General features: G+C 37.9%; 1 protein-coding gene across 1 annotated transcript; it reads left to right on the forward strand.

Annotated features, from left to right (window-relative positions):
- The first annotated feature begins 436 nt into the window (after window positions 1-436).
- On the forward strand, window positions 437-27,308 carry LOC112558692. Its single transcript, XM_025229280.1, is given in 30 exon segments — window positions 437-620; window positions 3,726-3,783; window positions 4,739-4,819; window positions 5,060-5,119; window positions 5,246-5,318; window positions 5,700-5,775; window positions 6,164-6,264; window positions 6,509-6,618; window positions 7,761-9,264; window positions 9,679-10,372; window positions 10,883-10,947; window positions 11,111-11,191; window positions 11,325-11,449; window positions 11,765-11,861; window positions 12,420-12,484; window positions 12,486-12,519; window positions 12,891-13,025; window positions 13,411-13,491; window positions 14,127-14,276; window positions 14,548-14,655; window positions 15,158-15,314; window positions 15,520-15,725; window positions 16,019-16,114; window positions 16,210-16,288; window positions 16,565-16,725; window positions 17,115-17,819; window positions 18,307-18,396; window positions 19,224-19,357; window positions 21,494-21,645; window positions 22,727-27,308. Coding segments are annotated over 30 exon segments (5,781 nt in total). The 5' UTR covers window positions 437-451; the 3' UTR covers window positions 22,861-27,308.
- Window positions 27,309-27,441: the final 133 nt, after the last annotated feature.

A 27,441-nucleotide genomic window follows, 5' to 3' on the forward strand; every position in this document is an offset into this window, starting at 1 on the left:
GATGTCTGTGAGAGTGTGAGAGGCGATAACGGACAAAGGCTTCTATCACCTGTGTGCAGTTATCTTGGGCGAACGAAAAGTCCAGCAGTTGGTGTTTTATGCGCGCGTGGGTGTGTGCGTGGGCTCGAGAAAGTTTATTTGAGGCACACCACAGTAAACTGTAGAAAAATCAGGGTGCGATGACTCTCTCTCGTTCTCTCCGGTATCCGTAATTTCTTTTTAATTATCCAGTTAATTCTGTGCCACGTAGATACAAACTAATTAAGGTTGGGAAATATCGTTATTTCTAATAGTCCTAATACGTATTGTGCGTCAGAAGTGCTATACAGCAGGGTTTCTTTCCTTTGGTTTAGTTTTTTTTTTAAAGCTGGAGCTCGCTTTAAAAACTGAAAAGAGAGATGGAGAAAGAGAGGTGAGCGCCGTGTCATACCTGCCAAGGCTCAGCTTATATATGACTAATAAAACAGGTGGCTTTTTGCTGCCTTGCCCTGATACTAGGGTGATACTTTTCTCCTGTATGTTGTCCTTACTCAGCCACAGTGCTGTCACAGGCAGGGAAATATTCGGGTCCTCTGTACACGAATTCCGCCATTGTGTGCACAACAGCGGAAAGTCCAGAGGCACGTACATTTTGTAATATTCTTTTTTTTTTTTTCGAGGTTTGTATTTTTGCTCTATTTGCTTTTATTCATCTGTGCAGGCTTTTATCGTAACACTCGTCTGCAGTTGTCTAATCTCTGTGGCATTTGGAGGAAGTGTGTGGGTGTTGGGTGTTGGGGGGTTGGACGTGTAGGTGAGCATGAGGTTGAACCCTCCCGCTAGGAATTCAAATCCACCCAAAATCACCTGATCAGAGGAAGATTGTGTGTGTTGTGGTGGATGAAGGTAGGTAGCAAAGATCGCAGGAGAGTTGGGAGAGGACACTAACGAGACACTGAACGGCGGGTGCTGGCTCTAGTTCCTCCCATCTCCCCTCCCCTCATCTACCATCTCTTGTATTGAGCTTGAGCTTTGTGCGGGTGAGTGCAGAGCCCTGACAATGTTTGGTCTTTCCCTTTCACGACGAGAGCCCCAGACGACTTTATGCACCTTATCAAAAGCTCGTAGAAGTATCACACAAACGTGCACGCAGATGGACATGCACGTACATTCGCACGCATGCGCACTACACAGACCGGCTCCCTTACAAATGCGCACTCCACAGACCGGCGCCCAAGCTAATACAGGCCGTTCTTCATTATTATTAGGTTTTCTCTGTGATGTCACAAAATAACGGTCAAATAACTCGTTTGTCTAAAACGTTCATTAAGCTTAAAAATAAAAAAGAGGAAGAGGAAATGCACTCTTCTATGAGTTTACAGATGAAAGGACTGTAATCTTAACACTCCAGAAAGCTCAATAAACATGTTGAGCAGGCCTGCCTGGATAAGCAGATAAATCAGCTCTTCAGCGAGCCCACAAGTGTGCCCGGGGATGCTGCTTTATCTGAAATGCTTGGCTGTGAGTGTTGTCAGGATCACAAAGGAGACAGATTTTTATTTTAAACGCCGAGAAGGTTTAGACAAGGGGGACAACGTTCGGGTTGTCTCCCCTATTTGTCTCCCCCTGCCGCTAACGTCACGGCGGCGACTGGCGGTGATGAGTAAAGGCGGCAGGTGAGAAACCACGCAGGAATTCATGGATCTTGACATTTACATGCCCTTCAAAAACACGTCGGCAGCTTGCATTTCTTATGAGCAATATTCAGCCAAAGGCCTTGTTCCTCTTCTCCTTGAACACTCCACTTGTCGCTTTCTCACAAGTGTTTGAAGGAGAGAGGTGGTGATGGGGAAGGCGATATGGGAGGGTGGGGAGATTGAGGTGTTCAGAGTTCTAAGGGAAGGCTCTCTCCATCCCTTCCGCCCCTATGTTTGCACACATCACCCATTCCTTCTTGGACTAGATTAATATCGGTGCTTTGTGGTAGAACATTAGCTAGTCACCGATGAAAGAAAGTCCTTGATTCAAATCTGGTCTCTGGACACATGCTTCTGTCTGAACTAGCATAATCACTTTCACCCATGGTGCAGAATCACCATCCCAAGCTTATCTGTAGCAAATAAACCATAAACCTACCATGCTATCCCTTTCTATCAATCGTTCCTGAACTATATATGGTGTATATGTGTTTAAAATGTAAAGTAATTTACAGTTCAGGAGAGTAGAGCAGACTTTTGATGGACATTTAATAATAGTTGCTATCGTTAGGCCCAATTTTCTATGGTTCTTATTCCTTGTCAGACCAATTTACTGGCTTTTACTCCTGTCCAAGTTCATACAAACCTGATACTTGGATGCAATGTATTATTTAAATTGGTCGGATTGTTGTCATTGAATTTTTTTGTAACCAGAACCGTCAAGCTGGAGTCAACCAGACTATGCACAGCATGAATATAATATATCACCATAATTTACCTGTTTTTTTTTCTTATTCTTTCTTTTTCATCAAGTAAAGTCAACGGTCATTCTCTGGGTGCACAGAAGCAGTTTTTTGTGGATAATGAACATGCTGTTGTCAATATATAATGACATATATCCTTTTACCTAATCTTTCATGGTGAAGGCTGTGGTGACCAGCCCAAAGCTTGCAGTCAATTCATCTTTCAACGTTCATGTAAATTACAGTGAACATCAGTGTAGCTCATTCATTGGCTCAGAGATTTGTGAGTGGCATTTTCTTGGCAAGTCTTCTTCTGCCTTGCATTAAGTGTTCTGTTTAACTAAAGATGACCTACATTGTGAGGACAGAAGTTTGATAAGCTGGGCAAAATAGTTACTTTGCTAGAGATAACACCTGTTAAATTGCTACCTGTTACTTCAAACCTCAAATCTCTTGAAGGAGTTTTCTCCCTATGTTCTGCACATCCACCTGAAGCAACTTGATAACTGTGCATGCGTGTTTGTATGTGTGCCTGAATGTGATGCCCTTCTCACAGCATCTATGCCTACTCCCCCTTACATCTTCTAAAGTGCATTGAATTCCCAGTGGACCAAGATGTAAATAGGACCAATAAATTCTAATAATTGTCCCCATCCTGATGAACTTGTCTTTTGTTTTTAATCCACTAGAATAATGCATGTCAGTTTGTTAGTTGGAAGATTTAAACATTTTTCTTCTTTTCTTTAAATCCTAAAGCTTTCCTCTCATGAGGCAAAAGGCTATGTCTTCCATGACCCCGTGTATTTTTTTTATTATTGTTTTTATTATTTTCAATCATGCAAGAAACATTGTTAGTTGCATGTAGTGTTTTTTGGACAAAAGTGGTGGGGAACTAGTGCAACACACTTGGTTAGTGAGGTGCACCTGACGTTCTGTTTATAAGAATGTCACAGCATATTTGACATCTCCCTTCTATGTGCACCTGCTAAAATCTGATGTGTTTGAGATGGAAGACAGTTCATATGTTGAGAGCTGTTAGGGAGGTCAGACATAGTTCATCATAGACTGAGGACTGTTAGTGAAGTCAGATGCTTTCTTTTCTCTCACTCTCTTTCTGCTAATTTGTCTGGTTATTCATTCAGTTGATCAAGTAGGCAAACAATTTTGTTTTGTTCTTAAGTTCATTTTGTCTTTCTTTGTTCATTCTCATTGATTATTCACATTTTCATGATGTCAGACATTCATGTACCTTTATGAAACATCAGTTATGAAGTAGTCAACTTTGAATTGTCTTCCACTTTTTCAGGTCTACCTAAAGGATGGGAGTTGGATTACACACCAGAAGGAGTTGCATATTTTATTGAGTAAGCTTACAAAACTACCTTTTTTCTGATTGGACGATAAATTGATCATTGGATGCTAAATGAGCATTGAACAGAAGAAAATTTGTTGATGGATGCAAAGGAATGAATACTTCCTTGCAGCCATGTGGCATGTATAAGCAGATTTTAAGCCCCGGAGTGAAATATGCGAAACCTTTCAGAAACCTGGAAAATGTACATAAAGGATATTTTGATTATTATTTTTTTTAATGATGCATTTTTATGATTTTAGTTTGCTTTGCCCTTAGTATGTTTCACTTCTCTGGTGTGTGATGGTGATGTGACCAGAAACAATATTATCCTAAAGGCATCATAGTCAGGATGTGCCTTAGAACTTTTAGCTTTTATGGTCTTAGTATGAATATAGGGGGACAGGAGTTGTTTCCGCGCAGAGACAAACTGGTGAGGTGTATTTGCTGTGTGGGCTGAGCATTGTCCTCTTTAGTTTGCCTGTCACTGCATTGTTGGAAAGGGATGTGCTAACAGGTGTAGTGTGGCTAATGGCAGCTTCTTGTTCTGTCTGTGCACAACACCTGATCAGCATGTCCTGCAAAGCAGAACAGGTTGGCTCAACAGGAAATGGATAACAAAGCTTAAAAACTAGTCAGTTTAAAGAAAACCTGTTGATGATTAAATAAATAGTTCACTCTTCATCACATATTGTTTTATATGTATTGATTTATTACTTTTAATATATGGAGATGTTTTTCCATGATGTAATATTTTGCTCAGCTTTTCTTAAATGTAAACATGTGCTACCATAGACTTAATGAACTTGTGTGTCATACATGGGTGAGATATGCTGTTTATATATGTAAAAAGTTAAGGTGTAATTTTGTGTATAATCAGTAAACTCTTTCAAAATTTCCTTGAAATGTTTAAAAGCATATTGTTACAGCAGCTTATGGATTTACAGCTATTTAAAACCTGCTTTCAGCCATAACAATCAGCAGACTACATTTAGTCATCCAGTAACTGGCAAGCCTCTTTCTGAAGACAACATTCCTCCTCCCCCAAGGTAGGTGCATACAGAAGTGTACATACATTGTACATCTGAACCTACATGACTGTGGACCCGCGTGTATGTTTGCATGCACCTGTACACATGCTGTCCAAGGAAATTTATTGGGCTCAGCAAATATTTCACTTGTACATTTTATACTCTGTGTTTAATTCTTTATGTAGTACGTGGTAATAAAGAACCTTCTAACCAAACTGACAGATATAAATTCTAAGCTGTTTTTGTTTCCTTTTTTAGTTCACCACCTCTAAGCCCTGTAGATGACATTGACTTTAGAAGGGGGACAGCAAAACAGAGGTAAGCGATACAACACATAAACTAGACATGCAAACAGATATTATTGGTATTCTCTCCCTGGAATTGTGTTGACAAAACATCATCACACCACCACAACCACTTTTTATTGGTTGTTTTATTCCTCAGGAGCCTTAAAGCTCCGACAGCCAAGAGGAATCCTGTTTCCCGGGTGATGAGAAGTGGCTTTCTGTACAGGCTGGTAAGTCACATGATTCGGACTTCAGCATATATTTTCATGTTAGTGCTGTTATGTCTTCTGAAGACTAGAGTTGGATAAGTCTATGCATTACGTAAATCTAATAAAAACATTAAATGTTCTACTTAAAAAAATTATTTCATATAACCTGTATTTTTAAGTTGGAGGTGGTAAAGTTTATTATGTAGCTTAATTCAACCTCATGTTCCACTGGTGAAGGGTGTTTTGTTACTGCCACACACAGGGAAAAGAATTGAGTAAACAATTTTGTGTGTGTGTTTTTTTTTTGCTTTTATCTGTTTTTGATTATGTACTAGTTTATGTGTGCACATCCATCCATACGCCAGAATGTAAAAGTTAAATTCCAGTGATTTAATGTTGAAGGAAAGTGGTGGACTTTCCAAGACCTGGAAACGAAGATGGTGTGTTGTTGCGGACTTTGCTTTGTTTGTTTACAAAGGTATTCTTATCTGTAGAAATAATATCTTTGTCTTAACTATGACCCATTATAAGCTAGGACGGCATGTCTGGTATTTTAAAGCATCTGTGAGATTTAGTCTGTTACTGCTGAAAAGTTAGCTGAGATTGAATAAACGGACTATGTTTTGGGGTTTTCTTATGTAATAATTAATATCCATTGCTTGTGAATCATTTTGTTGAACAGTGCTTACATGAGAATTTGCATATCATTCTTGGCCATCAATATATGCACAGTATAACTCTTTTGTCATAACCAGGTCCTCTTTGCTCATTTTGTAGTCCTTTATCTTCATTCTGATTTTGTATCCCTTGCATTCAATCAAAAATATTGTTATGCTATTATTACATTTCTTTAAATTCATTTTTAGGTGATGATGAAAAAGCAAGCCTGGGATCTATTCTGTTACCAAGCTACAGAATCAACCCTTGCACTATAGAAGATCGCATACAGAAGGAGTTTGCTTTCAAGGCATGTTATTGATAATTCACCTATAGTTACTAGCTTAAAAATTTGCCAAGTTTTTGTTTTCCATGCAATTTGGGATTCCGAGCAATGTTTTTAGAGCCATTCCTCTGTTGTAGAAATGAAGATTTTGTCCACACAGTATTTGATTTTCCTTACAAATCATTTTTACAGAGCGAGAGCTTCAATATTTTTATGTTTTAAATTGTAGTCTCAACTTTGTAGTGATATGCATGAATTCTCTTGACAGCTTGAACACGAGAATACAAAAACAGTGTACTTCCATACCGACACGCAGTCTGACCTCAATGGCTGGATAAGTAGTCTCCAGCAAGCAGCCATGATGAAAGGGAATAGTGGGTTAGTGTTGAGTTTCCTTTTTTTAAACTTTTTAGGTGGTAGGGGGCTTATAGTGCTGCATGCCTGTTTTTGAATTTTTGTGTGTGTATATGAATATGTATGGTAAAATAATGTGTTCTTTGTTTTGTGACATTAACAGCTGAAACAAAACACGAGATGAATAATGATCATAAAATTGTCAGTTACTGTGTTTGTGATTGGGAGCCAGGTATTACCACCTTTCTTAAAATGCACAACCAAAATGCTGGTTTCTGTGCAGTAAAAGTAAAAATAAAAAGTTCTAGACAATAAGAACATTTATTAGAGATTAATGAGTTACAGTGTTTCAGCTGTATCATGAAATTTCTTTTTCATTTGATCTATTCTGATCAAATTTAGAAATTTAGTAGGGCTGTTTAGTTTTATATCAGGATATTACATTATTGATGTTTTAAGTGTCATTCAATTAAGAGACAACAGTCTGTCAAACAATCGGAGTTGAACCCTGAAGACTAGAATCAGGAATGAGTATAACAACCAGATAATTGTAGTAAATAAAAAGTGTAAAGTGCATTTCCCCATGTGGATGTGTGTGCAGTAAATGAATACAATAAAGTATTTTGACAGGTTCAGTTATCCTGTCACTAAATATAAGAAGTATGGAGGGTGTTGTCAAGAAGAGCATGACAGTTTCACTGTCCATCTGTAGCTTGATTCAGTTGCCTGACATTTGAGTGATGCTATCATGTGTTAGAATACGCAGAATTGTTTTGACATTATTGTCTGTTACAAATGTGCCAGTTTGATTTGGATGCAAAGTCCAAGTTGACTGAACCTTTTAGCACTGAATATGCTGCTCTAGAAATAAAGAAAAATTTGTAATAGTGCATGAGGGAAATTTTTGGTGAAATGTTTTTCATGATCTACATAGTTTGGAATGATTCATTTTTTTCCAAATCTGAAGCACCAGGCATCTCATTCATCTTGTGCAACATCTAGTGCAGCTAGTCAAAAAAAAATGAAAAACCAAAAAAGTAATTAATGTTTGTTAATATAGTTTTGACAGTTTCATAAGCAGTTATTTTACCTAAACAAAAACATTTTTGCCTCTCTGTCTTTTTTCTTTTGCCTTTGTGGTTATACCCTATCACTAATGTGTGCAGATTTGTGCGTGAAGCCAATAACAACATTAGAGCACAGAACCATCAAAGGATCACCAACAGCCTTCCCCCTGATCATCCAAATACATATGCTGAGAAGCCTCTAAATCATCACAACAGCATAGATGGTCATCAGCAGGGTTTAGAGTCCTGGGCTGAACCTCACTGGAAGAACCCTAACCCTGGACAAAATCAGCCAATGTACACAGGAAAAGGCCCCCCACCCAATCCGGCAAATGGCTGGATGGGTAATGCTCAGTGGAGGTCCGTTCCAGATCTTGGCCGGGACAATTATGACCCCAGAATGGGACAAAGAGATGGTAGCTATGACCCACATGGAAGTTTACATAGTTTGCCCCCAGAGATGCACAGGACTGCAAATGGTTCCTCATCAAGAAGTAATTCAGGACCTTGGGGACATTCACAGGATCCTTTGCACCATCCTAGGGCAGATGCTAATGGAGCCCTGAATGATCCCCAAGGAAGTTTGAGAAGCTTGCCTGGGGATGTTTACAGAACTTCTCCAGCTCAGTCCCAGGTGACTCAGACTGGTTCAGGTGTCATACCTAGTCTTCCTCAAGACAGAGGCAGAAGTGACCCCTACCAGAGGTCCTCTGTAGTCAGTGACCAAGGTCGAAGTGACAGCTCCAATCGAGGGAGCTATGCCAGCTGGCAGAGATTGCCAGTTGAAGCTCGGCCTGATGGATATTACAGTGGTGCACGTAGAGACCAAAGTAAAAGTTCTGTGGATGAAAATCATGGTGTTAGTGATGAGTCTGAATTTTCAGGGTCATACCGAGTCAACAGTGACCGGCCACTGAGTGATGTAAGTAAGGATGGGGGTGTGAAGGGCCGAGAGCCAGGAGGCTGGTGGGAGGGTAGTGGAAGGCCTGCAGGACCTATGTCGCCAAGAGAGAGACAGGATGCTAGGTTTCCAGAGAAAAATAGGAGATATCCTGATAGTGGCAGAGAGAGAGAATCATATCAAGGGAAGAGCCAGTCATCCAGTGACCTCGATCCTTCTCGAGGACAGTTGCCACCTGGGGCCCAGAACCCTCAGTCTTTTAAGTCACAGGACCCTCGTGCATCCTATGCCAGTTCTGGCCGGCACAGTCTGGCTGGAAGCAGTCATGCAGACATCCCTGGTCACCACACATCAAAACAAAGTCTCAAGCAGCCTCATGAAAATAACTCCAGTGCCAGTCAAAATAGTTTGTCACGCATGCCTCCATTACCTGCGCAGCATCATGCCAATGAGCAGGGACACACTTACGTCAACTTGCCTGAGATGTCTAGGATGGCAGAACGGAGAAGTGACTCACCACCACCCCGGCGTCCCCCTTACCCGACAGCCGTTCGAGATCAGATCGTCAGAGAAATAGCGGACACTCACAGCCCTGCAACAGCAGAACGCCTAATGACGGCTAATGAGTTGAACAAGGAACGTATGCAGCAAATCCCATTCTTTCAGTACCCAACACCTCCACATGAACAGACTCAGCGTAAAGTAAGTGGAAAGAAAGTTTTCAGATAACTCAGATATTCACTTCATTATTAGTGCTTATCAGTAACAGCCATAAAGAAAGAAACTTTTGTGCGTGCATGATCACATGTACTCGTGTGCTCTGACTTGCCATTTTATCTCACAGTCTTTAATTTTTTTTTTCTTTAAGCTCTTGCATTATTCTCCTTACAGGTTTTTCTAGAATTTCACTAAAGTACCATTTAAATTATTATGCATCCATTTCAAAGTGTGAAGTACTATGACTATGTGGAATAGGATTTTTCAGACCATGCATGCATAGACTGACTGCCATATTATTAAAAACATGAGTTTCTGAATTTGTATGTGTGTAGTTGCTTGTGGTCTCTGCGCATGTTTTGATTGTTTGATTTTTTTTTTTACCTGTCTTATTTACAGCTTCAAAGGCCAGATGAGAATAGGGAGGCAGATCCTGCCAAGCGTCTGTTCCAGTCCAGTGATTCACAGAAGCACTTACTGCAACAGAGTGACTCGCAAAAGCGCTTGTCTCATTCTAGTGACTTGCAAAAACACCTGTCCCAGTACAGTGACTCCCAGAAGCGCCTGTCCCAGTACAGTGACTCCCAGAAGCGCCTGTCTCAGTCCAATGACTCGCAGAAGCGCCTGTCCCAGTCCAATGACTCGCAGAAGCGCCTGTCCCAGTCCAATGACTCGCAGAAGCGCCTGTCCCAGTACAGTGACTCACAAAAGCGCCTGTCCCAGTACAGTGACTCACAGAAGCGCCTATCTGGTGCGCAGTTTAGTGAGAGGGGGTTACAGCAGAGTGATGTGGGAGGAAGTCGTTCAAATCAAGCCTATTCTGATGATAACAAGCAGAGCAACAGGCGCCAGGACTCTGGATCGGGGCGTTTCAGTGACTCGTTTGAGCAGGAGACAGGAGATGGCCGCAGGACAGCTGTTGACAGCAGAGCAGGACTGTCATTAGGGATCAGTAATGGCACTGAAACATCACAAAGATCTTCCACTGATCAGAATGCACTTCCATCACAAAAATCTTCCACTGATCAGGAAGCAAGAACCTTACGCCAGGCCTTTGGAAGGGTTCAGTCTTTCCGGCAGAGTGCCACTGATAGTAAGTCACAAACAATGTTGTTATTTTAATTATATTATTTAGCTCAATTTATTGATATCTTTAAGATTTACACGTGCAGTCTGTTGAGTATTTTTCCAAGGAAATCATAAATTATATTTTACCCCTTTTTAAAAGTTTCTAAACGACTAAAATGGTTGTGGGAGGGGGGGTACTTACATTGTAAAATTGTGCATGTCTTTTTCATAGTCTAGTATTAACTATACGTCTCAAATAGCAAAGACCTGTCTATAACAGATCAAAAGATTATTTTATCTTGTAACTGTAACTGTTCATACATTCATACATGTATGACTCATTCAACAGTTTCATTTGCCTCATTCCTTTTCTTTATTTTAAATGTTTATTTTTTCATGCATTTCATCCATTATCTATGAAGATTTCTTTAGCAGTATGCATGCACACAAACACACACTCACTTATGAAGATAAAATTAAGCTGCCTTTGGCATCATTGTCAATGGTACATCAGTAAATTTTATTAAATTAACAGACCAGATGAAACGACAGATTCAGACTGTCAAGGAGGAACCAGATATGCCTGACAGTGAAGTGCTGGTGAGTACCCTGAGTACTTGTATTGTAGAGTGAGTGAATAAAGGAGATTCCTGTTTGTTCTTTAGCTATTTGTACCTGATATTGGGGAAAAGGAGAAGATGTCCACACAGACAAGCTGCTAAGTTGGTGATGAACATGGGATTGTTTTTATTGTTATTAACAGGAAACCAAGCTGAAGAAGAACAAGTTGAATGGAGTACGCCTTCGAATGAGCATATCTGCTGGAGACTTAATAGGAAAGACAGTGAGTTTCATGAAAAATATTAACATTTCTTATTAAAAATGGTTTCACAGTTTTGCTTATGGAGAAAGAAGCGTAACCTCCATTCATGAACTTTATAACACTTGTTTTTTGGGGCTTTTTTTATCACTAATAGCATGATGAGCTTGTCCTGCTGCTGATTCAGCTGAGAAGGAATCAGGCGGCCTTAGAAAAAGCACGTGACTTTTATCGTGAACAGCTTAACAAATCTCGCTCCATGGAAAGAGAATACCGCAGACAGTAAGTGCTTTGGTTAGAGAATTCTAGCATTAAATCTGAATTCAAAGGTGAACATATCAAATAGGTGTGAATTATAGTTTGTTTAATTTTAATGTTAAACAGATAAAATGTTTTGCTTTTGTATATTGAAGTGTAAATATATAATCGATTCTGTGATTCTGCATTTTAATAGTGTTCTTTTTTTATAGTGTTTCCTTTTATGGATAAAGACCTGACCTCTGTTTATTTTTATTTTTTTTACAGCAACTAATATGTATAAATCACAACTTTGCCCTTACTTTTGTCACATTCGTTTTTTTCTTGTCAATTACTTAGACGCAATGATTCTCTGGGACAAATGGATCGCAGCCTAGAGGAGGGACATCAGAGCTTTGTTGACACTCGGACACATTTGGATGAAGTGGAGAAAAAGGTGATTGAGATTAGTATTTTGTAAGGTACTTATTAATAGGAATTGTAAACAGTAAGCCCCAAGAAAGTCTTTTGACACATGTGTGCTTCATTGATTTTAGTCAAACTTTGGAGATGAGCTGTCATCAAATTTACCATTGGGAATTAGAACATGATTGGGCACATGGGTTTGCTGAGAAAGATTTCTGAAGTGAATCTAGTGTCTCAAAGACTACAAGAGACAAAAAGAAGCAAATGTATATAATGTTTAAAAGTGTCACTCTCTCAGTTATGTCTTTTATTACATATAACTGATAGAAAGTGTTGGATTACTCAGGAATTTAGAAAGAGGTAAAGATTAAAATCATTTATTTAAAATCAGTTTGTCAATTGTATTATAAATTATATATTATAAATTATAATGTGCATAATATTTAATTAAAATTATAATACTTAAATTAATTCATAATAACAGTTTATAATCATTTTAATCTTTCCAACCCACTTCTTTATTTGACCTATCCAAAAGGTTCTGTCAAGTCATGTGTTTTATCTGTGTACTTGTTTTGCTTCTTGGCAGCTGGAAGTGTATCGCCCAATCATCAGCCTTGTGGACAACATGGTTACTATGGGCAGTCTCTATGGTGGACAACCTCATGCTGGCCACTCAATATAGAAAGGTCTCTTTCTGTCTTTTACTTTAGGTTTGAGAACGTGCTTGAAGTTTGCTTGAGCGTGTAGATTTAACTGGTGTGATGGGGTGGGTGTGGTGTTCTGGAGGGAAAGGAGAGCAAACATTTTATGTACGTATTTCACAAAAATCTAGCTCGGTAGCCTTGTGTTCACCCAGCAGCGGTGGATGACTGATTTATCAGGGGAGGTAAAAAATGCAGCAACAGGATTGTGTTTTTCATGCAGTGCACTAGACAAGGTGAACTACAAGCAGTTCATTGTCACAAGGGCCATAAGGCAATGGAGTCTTATCCTTTCACCTTCCTCCCCTCCCTTCATGAGCCACCCTTCACCTGCTTTGCCTATATCTCTGTCACAGCATTTGCTTCGGCCAGATCAGTACCAGCCTCCCCGTAAGATGCTAGAGTTCTCTCGCAAGTATCAGGAGGAGCGTGTTGTTGCCAGCATAGAGAATGACATCCGACAGCTGACAGCAACAGAGGTCGACCTTGAAGTAAGTTCCATTGCTTTGTGCCAGTCATGACATTTAGAGTTGTGATGCTTCTTGGTTCTGCAGCTTATATCAGTGTAGTGCTTTTGTTTTGTAGGCAGGCATAACAAAAATTTTTAACTGCTTGGAATGCCCACAACATTTTATTTTCAAATGCTTTTTCCATGCACTATTATAAACTGGCAGTCCTGTGATGCAGTAAAAGAATTAAAACTTGGACAGCAAAAATCTTAGTAGAATCCATATAAATTTTTCCAATTTTAAGTTGTGGTAATCTTATTTCATTTTAAGACCACCTGTAACTTTATTGTATTAGAAAACATTATAATAGTCACCATTAAAAAGAAACTATAGTGATTAAGAAGTTCATTATCTTTCATTCTTTCAGGAGAAAATAGAACGCTTAAATGAACTTGATCGTCTTCTGCAAGAGCAGAGCTTCAAAGTCTCCAGTTTTCGAGAGGATAAGGTCAGTAATGTAATATACTGATAAACTAAACAGGCCTACTAAAGTTCTAAATTTGATAAGAATAGATCAAACAAAAAGAAATTTTATGATACAGTTGAAATACTAACATTAATCTCTAATGATTATTCTTATTGTCTAGAACATTTTATTTCTACTTTTATTGCGCAGAAGCCGCCATTTTGGTTGTCCAAGATATATTAAAATATATTGTCAGATAACCATTCATTGTAATGCTGATGCTAACATCCAATTAAAGAGAATGAACAAAGCCATTATGATTTGGTGTAGATGAGTGATTTTGAGACAGACTTTTGTCAATTTTCATCATGAATTGTTGTGTTGTTTTTAAAAATAAAATGGAGAAGTAGACAGCTGAGCAGTTAAAGCAATGGCATCCAAACTGAAAGGCACATGGCTTAATACCATATGGTTCAGCAAACTTCCCCTTAATTGACCCAGCTGTTGGGAATGGGTACAGACTCCATACAGGGGTAGGGGAGGTAGCCACTGAGAGAGAGAAGAAAGGGCATCACCGTCAAAAATGCTGACCCCATATAAATGCATGGTCTAATACTTCTTTCCCCAAACAACCTGAAAAAGGGACATTAAATCTTTCATACTTAATTGATGTTCAGGAACTTCTTGAGAAGGCTTTGGCAGGAATTCTGCGACAGAAGAAAGACTTCCAGAACAGCCCACAGGAACAAAGACACCTAACTCAGCAGCTGAATTCAGTGGAGAAGGAACTGTCACGGGTTACCCAGGAACTTGCAGAAGCTTCTAAGGTGGGTGTTGAAGACAGACATCACTCCTTTTTTATTAATGTTTTAGGACATATCCACCAACTCCTCAGAATTTTGAGAAAGTGGATAGCTGATAGATTAGAATACTATCACTTGAGATTAGGGAAAAGTTTGATATCCATGGTACACCACACTTCCAGTTGATCTGGACGTGGAAAGGGTAGATGACCACTTAAAAATGACTGGGGAGGGAGACCCTCACAAAAAAGGGTCATAAATATACATTGTAATTTAGAATCTAATTTACTTCCAGGCTTTAGAGGAAACAACTGCTGAGAACAACAAAATTGAACATGAAGTGGCTTTGCTGCGGACCAAAGTGCATGGTGAACTCAAGCGCAGCAAGAGTGCTCCTTCCCTGGTATGTTCATTGGCTGTAAGAGCAGTTACTTTCAGTATTTGAAAAACATCTGTTTCTTAACTTAATTTTTCTTTGTCAGAATACATCTTTACATGTTTTCATCTCAATTTTTTTCATATTTTTGTCAAGGTGTCTTTAAACACAGTTGTAAAAATGTATTTAAATCCTTAAAAAATGTATACACATCATTATACTTCACATGAGAAATGACTTTTACAAGTAAAGAAATACTAAAGAGATAGTGGTTGTGCATGTTTGTATATATGGTGTAGATCTTTACATGTATGATGTGGTGTGGATGTTTATATGTACATCTTAATGATATACTTGTGGTATGGATGTTTAAAAGAGGGGAAGATGGAGCACGAGGAAGAGAAATGTTAAAGTATTATTATGCTTATGTTTGGATATATGCCCTTACTTGTAATTCTAAACAGTGTCTTTCCCAATTTATTCAAATTCATCATTTATAAATGGTTGCAAATTGTTTTGGACATTGCAGGCATCAGAAAATGCTAACACTAAAGTCAAGATGGAACGGGAATTGGCACGTGTACAGAACATGCTACAAGGGCTGTCACAGCAAGGGGAAAAACTCTCTCAGGCCATGAGCACTATCAGACGAACATCATCTGGAACTCAGCTTGCTGCTGCCTTCGGTTGGTATTTCTCCCTAGAGACTGCTGCTTTGAGCTGCTTCGTATTTCAAAATATCTGTTTTTTTGTTTTTGGGGTTGTTTTTTTTTTAACATTGGCCCTTGGCGAAGATAGGGTGGGGTCTGTTACTTGTGAGTGTTTATGATATAAGAAGTAGTGGACTAGCCTGTGATATTTAGGCTGAATAACTTTTTTGTTTTTGGACAGAGCGAGATGAAGAGGAACAAGCAAAGAAAAGAGGAACATACTTTGAGACGGATGTTGACTCTGGGGAGCAGATTGACCTGGCACAGCAGATCCCACAAGCGTCACCTCTGTCACCTGCCTCTCCACAATTACCATATTCACCTCCAGAACCTGATGCTGCTGCCTCAGACATTCCCCGTCCGATCATCAGTCATGGGAGACAAGATGTGAGCTGGAGATGCTGTTGTTATACTAGAAGATTTTCACCAATATGTTTTTAACTTTTTTTAATTATTTTAATTGCTCTTGCATCATCAGTTTAATGTGAAAGGAGTAAATTTAATAAAAATATAAAAAAAATTAAGCAATCATTCTCTACCTTCTACCCCTGGTACCCCGAGATTTCTAACCTTTATATGAACCCAGTGTCTTGCTGTTCCCGTTCAATCATTGCTAGGGGCAACAAAAACAGCTGACCTCGAAAAATGTTGCAGTGGTTGTTTTTCTCACTTCTTTTCAGGGTACATTAGACCTCAGCAGCAGTTTTTCCAATGCTGATAATGCAGGATGGAATGGGATATTGGTGATGCAGATGACAACACCAAGCGGTTCTATGGTGAGTGAGCATATTATTGTGTGTGGTCTAGTGAGTTCAAATCTTATAGTTTGTGGGTGGCTTTTTTTTTTTATCTTTTCTTGTTTTTTGTCAAGGGAGGGGGCATCTCATTGTTTCATGTTGCAGGTGTTTTAATGCTTAGAGCTAGAAAGTCAAGCCAGGATGTGGAGCAGTGTAGTTTTTGTTTCTGTGAAGAAAATCCTGCATATTACTTTATCTGAAAATCATTTCCTTGAAAGGAATTAATCAAACATGATCTTCTTATCGTATCATTGAAAACAAGTTCAAACCAGTCTCCAACAAAGTTTCGGTGTTCTTAAGGCTTGCTGGGCATCTCATTGCTATCTGCTCAAGTTTTCATTGTGATGAATTTTAAAAAATCTGTCTTCTAAATGTTTATAAAATGGTACAATGTGTAATATTCCACGTGACTGTGTGTTCGACCTACAGGTCTTTTGCCACGAGAAAAGCCTCGGGGACTTACAGTGCGGGATGTCAAACGGCAATCTGAGCAACGTCGAGAAAGGGAGAAAATGAAGCGAGGGCCCGATGATGATCAAGAGCGTGACTTGCAAGAAGTGGCCTTGAAAGTCAGTTCGACAGACAGTGAGGTATTTGCACTTTGTTGCTTACTCTGTTTAAGTGCTGGAAACTTAACCATTCATAATTGTGTCATGATGGTATATTATTGGTGAATAATGTGTCTTAAATATGTGGACATATTACACTAAAGTTTTTCCTCTTAGCTTATTACTGAATACAAAAATAGCTCTGAACGTTAAAGGTTGATGAAGAGTGTTAAACTATAGCTATCTACTTTTGCTGTTTATTTGAAATTAACAATAAAACTAATTTAAAGTCACAGTGAAAAATAAAATGGTAAGTTTAACGAATTATTCAAGTGAAATCAGAATAGTACAGAACTCCAGGTAATCTTTCACCTAATCTTAGATCAGTGCTTGATATAATTAACTGTGAAAGATGATCTTTTTTGTGACAGATGAGCACAATCATTCATGCACGATACCCATCATACACCAGCAGCCAGTCCAGCCTTGACCTTTCTGGCCGCGGTCCTCAGTTGTCTGCGGCACCTTTTTATGAAAACTTGCAACGATCAGGGTCAATGCCAGCACTCAACAATGGAGGCGAAGCCAGCAACTCTAGACGGTCATCATTAGCACTTTTGGCCCCCAAACCATTTACACCTTATCAGGACAAAACGTCAAAACCATTTAGGAGTGAAATTGCTCTCAGTACTTTAGGTGTTGGTTCAGGATCAGGATCACCTTTTGGTGCACAGCATACCCCAGAGAGTGTGATCCGTGGATTTAAACCAAGTTCATCTTTCCTGGGATTGCGGGGTAGTGCTAGTAATGTGAACAATGGCACGAGGGATCGTGTGAGCAATGGTCAATCAGGTGTTGCTGATGTGTTGCTGGACTCTCACCTGCAGGAGCCAGTTCATAGTAGATCATCCAGTCTACCAGCATATGCGCAGAGAGGTAACAACTCAGGTTTGCCTGGTCTGCCCCCATGGTCTACAGAACTGGCAGCTTTGGATACAGGAATGTTAGATGCCAAAAGATCCCCAACAGGCCGTTACCTGACGATCTCATCCAGTGAGCCAACACGCTTGGAATCCCAGGCGTTTTTGAGTTCATCCTTCCATTCTTCTGCAGGTGATCTGATTTCTAATGCAAAGGTGGGTAACAGCATGTTGCATGTCATCAGACATGTACATTATCTACCCCTTTACAACTTTCTACTCAGATTTTGATTCATTCATATATATATATGTGCGTGCACATGCATGTATGCACTCATATGTGCATGCTATTTATATATGCAGATATGCTTATGCTAATGTATTTATATATGCACACATGCTTCATGTTACAGAATCAAACCTTTTGTCTTTTAGTACAATGCATGTAATTTATGACAAAGTCTATTAATAGATGGTTCATGTATTTTTTACTCTGCAAATGATGGTGATAGAGGGGAATGAATAGAGGAACTCTATATGCAGTCTTCTTTGGATTTTTAAAGTATTCATGCAGAAAAGTTTTTATGTTAGAAGGTAAAAAGAACAGTTGTTGATGTCAGAATGTTTATGTGTGTAAACACATGTGCATATGTGTGTGTTCATACATGCATGTGCATACTATTATTGCCTTTGTTAACATTAGATTGACAATGTGCCTGATATCGTCAAGAGCTCCCAGACTCAGATGGACAAACTTGACCAGATAGATCAAAGCCTCATTGAACGAGAGATTGTGAGTATATAAAGTCTGTTGCTTGTAGTAATCAGAATTATGCAATCTTTTTATTGCAAGTAGAGGAATAAGTGTTTGGAATAAGCATTTTTTGATAACAGCCCAAAAAATTCTTTTGCAAACTGTTCGGGTCTGCTGGGAACAGACATTCTGTCCATGTTCTGTTTTCTACATAAATGCATAAATGTTTGTTTCAGTCTCAGGGCAGGTTTTGGTTTGCTTGGCATTTTTGCCACTCTTTGTTTTACCTGCAGTTCTTTGCCACTGTTCTGTGATTAGTACTTGCATTCTGCTCAGATTTTCTCTCCAATATCCAAGATACTGAATGTATATTTGTTGTCTGCATATACTCCTGATGACACTAGATTAAAATGCATGGTATAAAGTCAAAAGGGTCATAACGTGCATGAAAACGGGTACTAATGGGGAGTATATTGCATGTTGAGTGATCAGTAAGCTTAAAGTAGTTAAAGTGCAGCAGTGATGGTTAGGCTTTTATTTTTTAATTTATGTTTGAGTAGTTAAAGGCTTTTAAAAAATACATCTATTAAGTAGGTGACAGGAAGTAAGAATTTGTAGTGGGAATAAAGGCTTTTAAGAAACTTCATATCTCAGGTCTTAATGAATGAGAAGGAAGGTGGGTGAGGAGGCAAAAGATGAAGTAGAGGAGGGGAGGAATCCCAACTTTCTTTTTGTGGGTGATGAGAAATGTGTCCATTGTGTTTGTAATCTTCACTCCATGTCATTTATGCAAACTAACAAAAGTAAGCATGTAATGCACAAAACAGAATGACTGCATCTCACTCATTTCTATGACAACCTAACAGCTTTACAAGCCACAAAAGGTTGAGATCCCTGAACGGTATGATCCTGAAGCCGATGCTGAAGAGTTGACAGAAGAGGAGAAAGTTGAACGGCAGGAGAAAGCTGAGCGTATCAAACGCATGTTGGCACATCAAAGGTATACAATCTATTATCTGTCCCTGGAAAGAGGTTGCCACTCCATCTGCCCAGCCAGAAGAGAGCGAAATTGTCCCCCTTGGAGACCTAAGCTCATTGTACTTTATGACGGATATATATTGAGATAGGCCGAGACAAGTACTAAATTATTGCTCTATAGTCTTTTCCTTCTTTATGAAGACAGCATTTCCACATGCAGGTTTTTATAACATAAATATTCATCCCTTTAAACAACAATACAACCAATGTTTTCAAATAGCTCATAGTAGAATATACTATATGCTGTTGATGTCCAGCCAGCATAATGTCCAAAACTTGCTTCAAATTTATGGACAAGTCTTGGATTGGCTTGTCTTACTAAGAAATCAAGCAGTGCTGCACGAACTTACATTTGGCTAGGCATCCTGACACTAATACACTGGTTAGTGAAATTATCCACACCGGGGCATATGTTATGCAGTAACTTATTCCAGTCTTCATACAGAATCTTTGTGACAACACGTATAATCTATAAGGGAAGTGATTGTCCATTACATGCAGAGAGTTGCACTCACGTTGAATAGGCAGAGAGTTGCACTCACGTTGATGTAATCCAGTAAGTTTTTATTTTTAATTTTTTTTCTTATTTTTTTCCTGCCATGTCTTCATTTGCCTGTCCCCTTAAAATCCAGAAACATTTTATTTAAACTTGAGACTGTAGTTTCCTGTTTTAGACGTTTCCATTAGTGCACTCCTGATTTTGGCCACATTTAAAAAAAAAACAATTGTTTTTGAGTAACTTCCACACTTGATATTTGAATTACTGAAGCCTCCTCCCTCCTCACCCCTCAAAAATGACAAAAACAAAATCATGCTGCTTCTGGCTGGGTGTTGTTGAGTTTTTCACCTCCTTCCCAGCATTGTCTACAGTGTGAAGCCTTTAATGTTAGGATCTTAAGACATACAAATTTGTCCATATTGCAGTCAAGTGCAAAAGTTAGTTGGCTTCGAACTTCGAATGTTTTCAGCAAAATATGATGCCAGATCACTGTGTTGTCTGCAGTTCATTTGCATGTTTCCTCCCCTTTTGCTTTGCTGTGTGTGCATGCATGCTGACAAGTGTAAAATTTAACCAGATGCCCGCTTGGCATGGCTATTTCTTTATATTCAGCTTAAAGAATTTTTTTTATGGTTGGGCATACCAGGTTAAAAGTGTTCAGAAATCAGAATTTCCATAGCAGACAGAAACTGCAAACGTGTTTATAAATACTAAAGTTTAATTTAAAGTCAGATGGAATTTAAAGTCAAATGCAAAGTGTTCTCATCTCTGTTCCTTTTATATTTTATGTTTTGATTAAAAATTGTTCAGAAATTTTTTATTACAAAGCAAGTTTTTCTTACATGCTGAGAAATTAACCCTTTTGTGCTTACATGGTAAGTAATTAAAATTAAAGACAGGAGAGCAATCATCGCATGATGTAATATGTGGTAGAGGGAAATTCTAGTGCACTTATACAGGCCTTAGAGTATACCCACTGTTAAAGGAAGACAGACCTACTTTGTGTATGTCTGAAGAATTGAAGAATATTTTCTGTCAAACTTTATGTCAGAAAGTAAATGTTAAGCTTGACCTCAGGATCATCCAGTATTAATAACATAGCTTAACACTCAAATTTAGAATTATTTTTATTGCTTCAAGTTTAATCGCTTATTCAGAAGATAAAGTGTCAGTATTGTCTATTAAGAAAGTTTTTCATTTAGGGATTTATGTTTCATTGATCTTGTCAGAGTTGTACAACTTAGAGAGATAGTATGTGTCCATCAGACATCTAGATTTATGCATGTATGACATTTAGAAATTAACCTTTTATACCCAAAGTACAGGTGTTATTGTCATGTTTTTCTTCCACAAACAGAGATGAGTAGAAATAGAATGACTCACTCTCGAGGCATGGCCTCACTCTGAATTTGATAGCAGTTAATGAATATAGTGTAAAGAGTACTAAGCAAACTACTGCAATGCTCATGTTCACTTGACAGCCTGAATGCAAGTTCAGCACACCATGAATGGTGACAGTTTAGTCTGTTAATTGTGATCTTCCCTGATCTTGCATCATCAACATTCCCTTTGTTCTCCACCTCTTGTTGCTCGACATAGCATCCTAGCCATGTCACAGCCAGACATCAACGGGATGCCAGTATCCCACACTCACAGCCAGCTGGCAAGGGAAAAACAGGAACGCACAGAGTTGTTGACACTAAACCAAGAACTGGCACGCCAGGTGACACAGCGCAGCAAGAAAGCAGCAGGTGTGTGGCTTTTTTCAGCATTTTCTGCCAGATTATTGTGTCTTTTCTCTCCATGGCATTGCACTTAATATTAGCACATTAGTTTGAAGGCCAAGTTAATTAAAAAAATTTTCTCCTCCACTTAGCAAAGGAGACGCAGCATTGTCCACATTTGGAAAATGTATTTCCAAAACTTTTCACAACTGAATGCAGACTTGGACTAGATTTTAGCTGGGCTTTTTATGTTGTTCTGTCCTCTGCAAAAAACAGCTTATTATAAATCTTCTCCCCTCGTTAGGAAATCTTTGCACACAGACATGCTTAGAAAAAAAAACCCTTGAATGGTCGGAGTTTCGTCTTTGAAGATCATGTATTGCCCCTTGTTGAGGTAACCAGTATCTTCACTAAATGTGCAGTTAAACTCATGTTACATTGATTTGAAGTGAAATGACCAACTTATGCTCTGTTATGAAAAACAGAAAAAAATTGCTTGTTTCTAGATAAGGATAATGCAAATGGTGTCTCATAGTAAAACACAAAAACATGCAGTCTTACATCTAAAACCATTTAAAACAATTTATCTATAGCTGAGCAGCTGAATAGAGGAGGGTACAGATGATACAGGCATAGCATAATGTTTGCCTGAACTCTGTAAGACAGATCATCTAGTGCATGTTCTGGTATGGACCTATTTGACAATTTACTAATCAGAAAAGAAGTCAGGTTCATCTGCTTGACACTCTTAGAACAAATATGCACAGTACTGTTTTAAATGTTCCTATCATGGACAGACAAACTACAGAAACTGGCATACAAAGGATAAAAGACTTTGTTTACGATGATTTTCTAACAGCGCTTTTGACTTATTCATTGGTCCAGCTGTTGAATTGAGAGAGGAATATAGTCATTTGTTTAGCATCTCGAGACCTTACAAAGCCTGCTAAAAGGACCCAGCACCCCAGCAACATCTTTGAAAGAATTTGATGATTTATTTGTCATGTTCTCAAATTGCCATTTTTGCTATACAGATAGTAATATAGTTAACAACATTCATGCCACAGGCAATTAATGCATGCTTTTTTAAATTTTCAAATGATGTCAGCGGAAAGACGCAAGACCTGGTCTGGAGGACAGCTAGCAGATATAAAAAAGCAGTATGAAGCAGAGCTGACTGCCAATCCTGATCAATTTGTCCCTAAAAGTAGAATCAGCCGACAAGCCAATGTTATTCTCTGAAAGACAAAGCAAACAGAGATGTCTGTGAAATGAGAGCAGTTTCACCAGTCTGGCCAGTATCACCATTCCTGCTGTTTTAGGAGACATTCGGCAGTTCTCAAATACTGCCAGAATGGAGGGAGGGGGAGAGAGAGAGAAGTGTGCTTGTATAAGCACTTGTGTTTGTGTGTGTGCACATGCATGTGTGTGTGCGGTGTAAATGTTCACTGTGGAGAAAAATGGATTCACTTGTGACATCAGATCTTATTTTTGTGCTGTTGGTGAGGTTCATGCAACGAACTGTCCTTAAATTTGCATTAATTTGCTGCTGCTGCTGCTGCTGCTGCTGATGTTGTAGTATACAGTATCTTAAAATGTCATGCTGTTTTAGAGTATTTAGCTGTTTTGTGTAGCTTTGTTTTTGGGGGGTAGCCTAAGCTATATAGTTTAGATTGTTAACATTTTTACACACACATATGCATTCATGCACTTGACTTGCATACACACTTATGTGCACACACACACATGCACATAATCAGAGAAAGACAGAGACACCTACATACAGGTTTGCTGTTATTTTCTTTAGATGCCTGTGAGTAAAAGTAACTGTGCTAGCATATTCTGAAGTTTATTCTTGATATGCATATTATTAACTGTTCATTCCATTGTTTTTTTTTTTTTTTTAAACATTCATATCATTTGCATTGCGCTCATACAGTCATGTTGCTGTTTGGTTGTGACAAACCAGTTCTTGCCCAATACAGTATTTTGTAGTCTAAAGACAAAATTGAGGTGTAACACTTGAATCGTTAGCAAAAGATCAGCAATTTTTTAAGCCAACATGAATTTTGATTTTATTTTTTGTTTTAAACTTCTTACTTGCTTCTGGTGTAATATTTATCTACGTATTTGTATACCTCACTCAGAAGTTTTTGTCAGATTGTTTGATCAAAAGCCTGATCAAGTAGTTGCTTAGTTTGGTGAATTAAGTGACCGGAATGTCAGGATGGTCACACTTTATGGTGAACTTGCAGTGATATATTCAGAACCCTTTGAAGATACTGCTGAAATTTTTTTTTCACTTTGTGACCTAAACTTTTTTTTCCCTTGGAAGGATTTAGCCATGAAAATAATCTTTCCCCAAGTTTGATCAGATGTGTTGAAAGGGAGATCATGGCTTGCTCATAATCACAGAAAGTGATTGCACTGATGGTATTGGACAATTTTATAAGTGGCTCTTTAATCATAGACTTTGTACCTATTGTTGCTATTTTGCTTTAAGAACATGTATGCTTTTCATGTCTATAGCCACAAACCAAAATAAAATACAGTTTTGTATGTTTCTTAAAATAAGTGCTCTTTAAAATCAGAATTTATCTGCTTGTAATGTATATATGTTACATATTGTAGAGTGCAAACATATCTTTGTACAAATGCACATTACAATGAAACAATATACATACATACCAGGGTGCAAGGGGGGAAACAACGAATCTTGTTGATACCACATTTCTGCAATACTCTTATTTATAAATTATTCTGTAATTTACAATTTTTTCACTGCAAAAAGATCTTGTAACTTTACACCGATCAAACCTTGAGGATATGAAGCTACTTTTTAAAATGTATCTTCATTCTCCTTTAGTTGTGTTATGGATATATATATATCCCAGAGAGCTGAAGGGAAAGATGTTGTTGGTGCACCTTCTGTCTCTTACTATTTTGAGTCTGTATCAACCTTTTATTTTCAGTAATTTTCATACAAGGAGGGTATTTTTTAAAGTTATTATCTGATTCACTTTGTGAGTTTAATGCATAATTCCTTAAACTGTTTGCATTAATTTATATGCCAAGAAATTCACATGGTCTTTGCAGCTGTCTGCTTGTGCTGATAAAAGGTTTGGTGATTTCTACAAAATATGCTCTTAAAAGTATCATTTTTGAAACATCTAAACATTAATGGTTATGTTTAAAAAATAAAAGTGTTTTAATTCTTCCAGGAGACAATGAATATATAGAAAATATCCATAAAATATAATTTGAGGAATATCGTATAACAAACAGGAAAATAGTTGTTACAAGAACATTTGACAAAAAGATATGTTTACTAAACTGCATGAAACATGCCTTCATGGAACAGAAAAAAAAGTTAGTACAAAAGACTGGTTGTGAGCATGCAGATTGTTTGAATCACAAGTCATCAGTAACTCTGCTGAGTAAAAGACAATATTTTGTTACTGGACTGGACCTTGATGCCATTTTTGTAGAACTTCACCTGTGAAGATCATTTTTCACTTTGAAGCTGTGTGTGTGATTGCAAGTATTTTTAATTATACGTTCATCATATTCTGATGATTGTTTTATGACAGGTCCCATTGTAATTTTTATGTACTCTAACAAGTTTAGTTCAAATGAACATAAACTGTAGCACATTTATGTCTCCTGTTAAAGATCTAGCATGATAAAAAGTCTTTTTTAAATCACTGGATTGAGCTGAGTGCAGGGTGAGATTTTCCCCAAATGTGGATGAGTCGCTACCCCTGTTCTTGAGACATACATCTACAAATATAACCATGCACAGAATGAAGTCCAACTTGTGACATCACTATTATCCAGAAATATGCCTAATATATAGTACCAGCTCTGATTGGCTGACATCATAACAACATACATCTAACTAAATATAGATTTCCCGTTTGTAAGATCTGACTTTTATAATAATTAAAGCAAAAAAGGAGGATGCTAACCATTTATAATTGAGGTAGGGGTTTGTAGGATAAGTATGTGTATGTGTGTGCGCAGGCATGCATGTGCCTGAGAGGAGTACTAGAATGTAGAGTCAAAATTTCTGTAAGATAAAAGCAGTTTAAAGATTACTTTATGCGGAAAGAGCAGTTAAATCAATTTAGTGCATTAAAATGAATAACCTGTCCATGTGTTGCAACTATGCAAATATAAAAATTATGTATATGTGTGCAAAGCTTAAAAATATTTACTTGCAGGATGCCAAGAATCAAAGGAGTTTAATGACCTAATTTGTGAGCTCTATTTTCCCACCGAATTATTTTGTCATCATCAAAAGTGTGTTGACAAACCTCTTTTGGCTTTTCTGCCACAGGTTGGTCTATATTTACATCAGACTGCAGTTTGCTGTCCTAATTTTCTATTCAACATGTCTTCCTGTCAGAATTCTGAATTTATATCTCAAGGTCAGGGCCAGTATTCTTGTGGAACATGCCCTTGTTGATTGTAAAATTATTATATTGTGATGAATTACAAACATGCAATCAAAATTATTAAAAATTGGAAATGCATGAAATATTGTCATGTTTATGTATGATGGGACTAATTTATAGTATCATGCACAAACAAAAAGTACAAAAATTTTATTAAATTTTTTTTTTTGTTAGAGGAATGCTCTACTTTTTGGTTGTTTTAAGCTGTTTGTTTGAATTTAAAAAAAATATTGTGCAGTTGAATTTTGTGTATTAAAATTAAATATTAAAATTTTTACAGTCCTTTAGCAGAGTCTGGACACCTCTCTGCCAAATCTGTAAAGGCCAATTCTAAACTATTTTCCTGTAAATAAACTTTATTTAAAACATATTACCTCAGCACCAGCATTGCAGAGCTACACCATATCCTTTACAAAATTTAAAGGAATTATCATAGACATGTCTTGCAACAATCTTTGACAACTTTTGAAAGCTTGAGGTGTTTTTAATGAAATATTGTCATACTCAGTTTAGCCAATGTTCAAATGTTCAATTTCCCTACCACCACATCCATTGAATAACTTCAGATTGTTGCACCAGTTGACTGAAACTGTTACAATTTCTTAGGATAAAAACAGACATGGTTTCAAAAATTAGTAACCACAATAGATGAGGGGGAAAAAATAGACAAACCATCTACAGAATGATGTGTGCATTTTGTAGAAATTATTAGAGAATATTCCGGCCTTCTGTATCTTTCACAACTGCAACTTTTCTTGCTCATGACAGAGAGGCATCAATGAATGAAAAGCTGAGCAGTTGTGCATGAACAATTTCTTTTTCTGGATGTTTTTATCCTGCTGATGTTCAGAGCACATTTGTACTATTCTTTCCATTGAATACTTTGTGTACAGTGTGCTTGCAAACAAGCATGCAGAATATGAAAAACATATTTTGTGAAGGTGCCTGTTAGACTGTTTAGAATGTCACTTGAAGTGTTGAAAATTACCCCAGAATGATTGCCTTTAAGTACATGCAAACAGATTGCAGAAATGCAGTCAGATGTTGTGTAGGAATGTTGAAAGGATCAGTTGCTGTGATCAAAAGGTTATCAACAGATGCATACTCTTAACAGTTTGTTGACCCACAGATTGTTTTGTTGGCATATGATGAGCATAATGTACTTGTACATATGGATATGAGGGTGTATATATTTTTGACTTTTAATAAAGAGAGTATTATAATGGTTCTATACATTTAGCTCTTCATCAGCTTAAATTTACTTCTTTCATTTGTCTTGTTTTTATGCACACACGCACACAACCCATCTTTCAATTACCCACTCACACAAAAAGCCAAAAAAAGATTGTATGGAGTGGTGTGGCAT

The sequence above is a fragment of the Pomacea canaliculata genome, linkage group LG3, assembly GCF_003073045.1.
Source record: "Pomacea canaliculata isolate SZHN2017 linkage group LG3, ASM307304v1, whole genome shotgun sequence".
In the NCBI taxonomy this organism is placed as follows: Eukaryota; Metazoa; Mollusca; class Gastropoda; order Architaenioglossa; family Ampullariidae; genus Pomacea; species Pomacea canaliculata.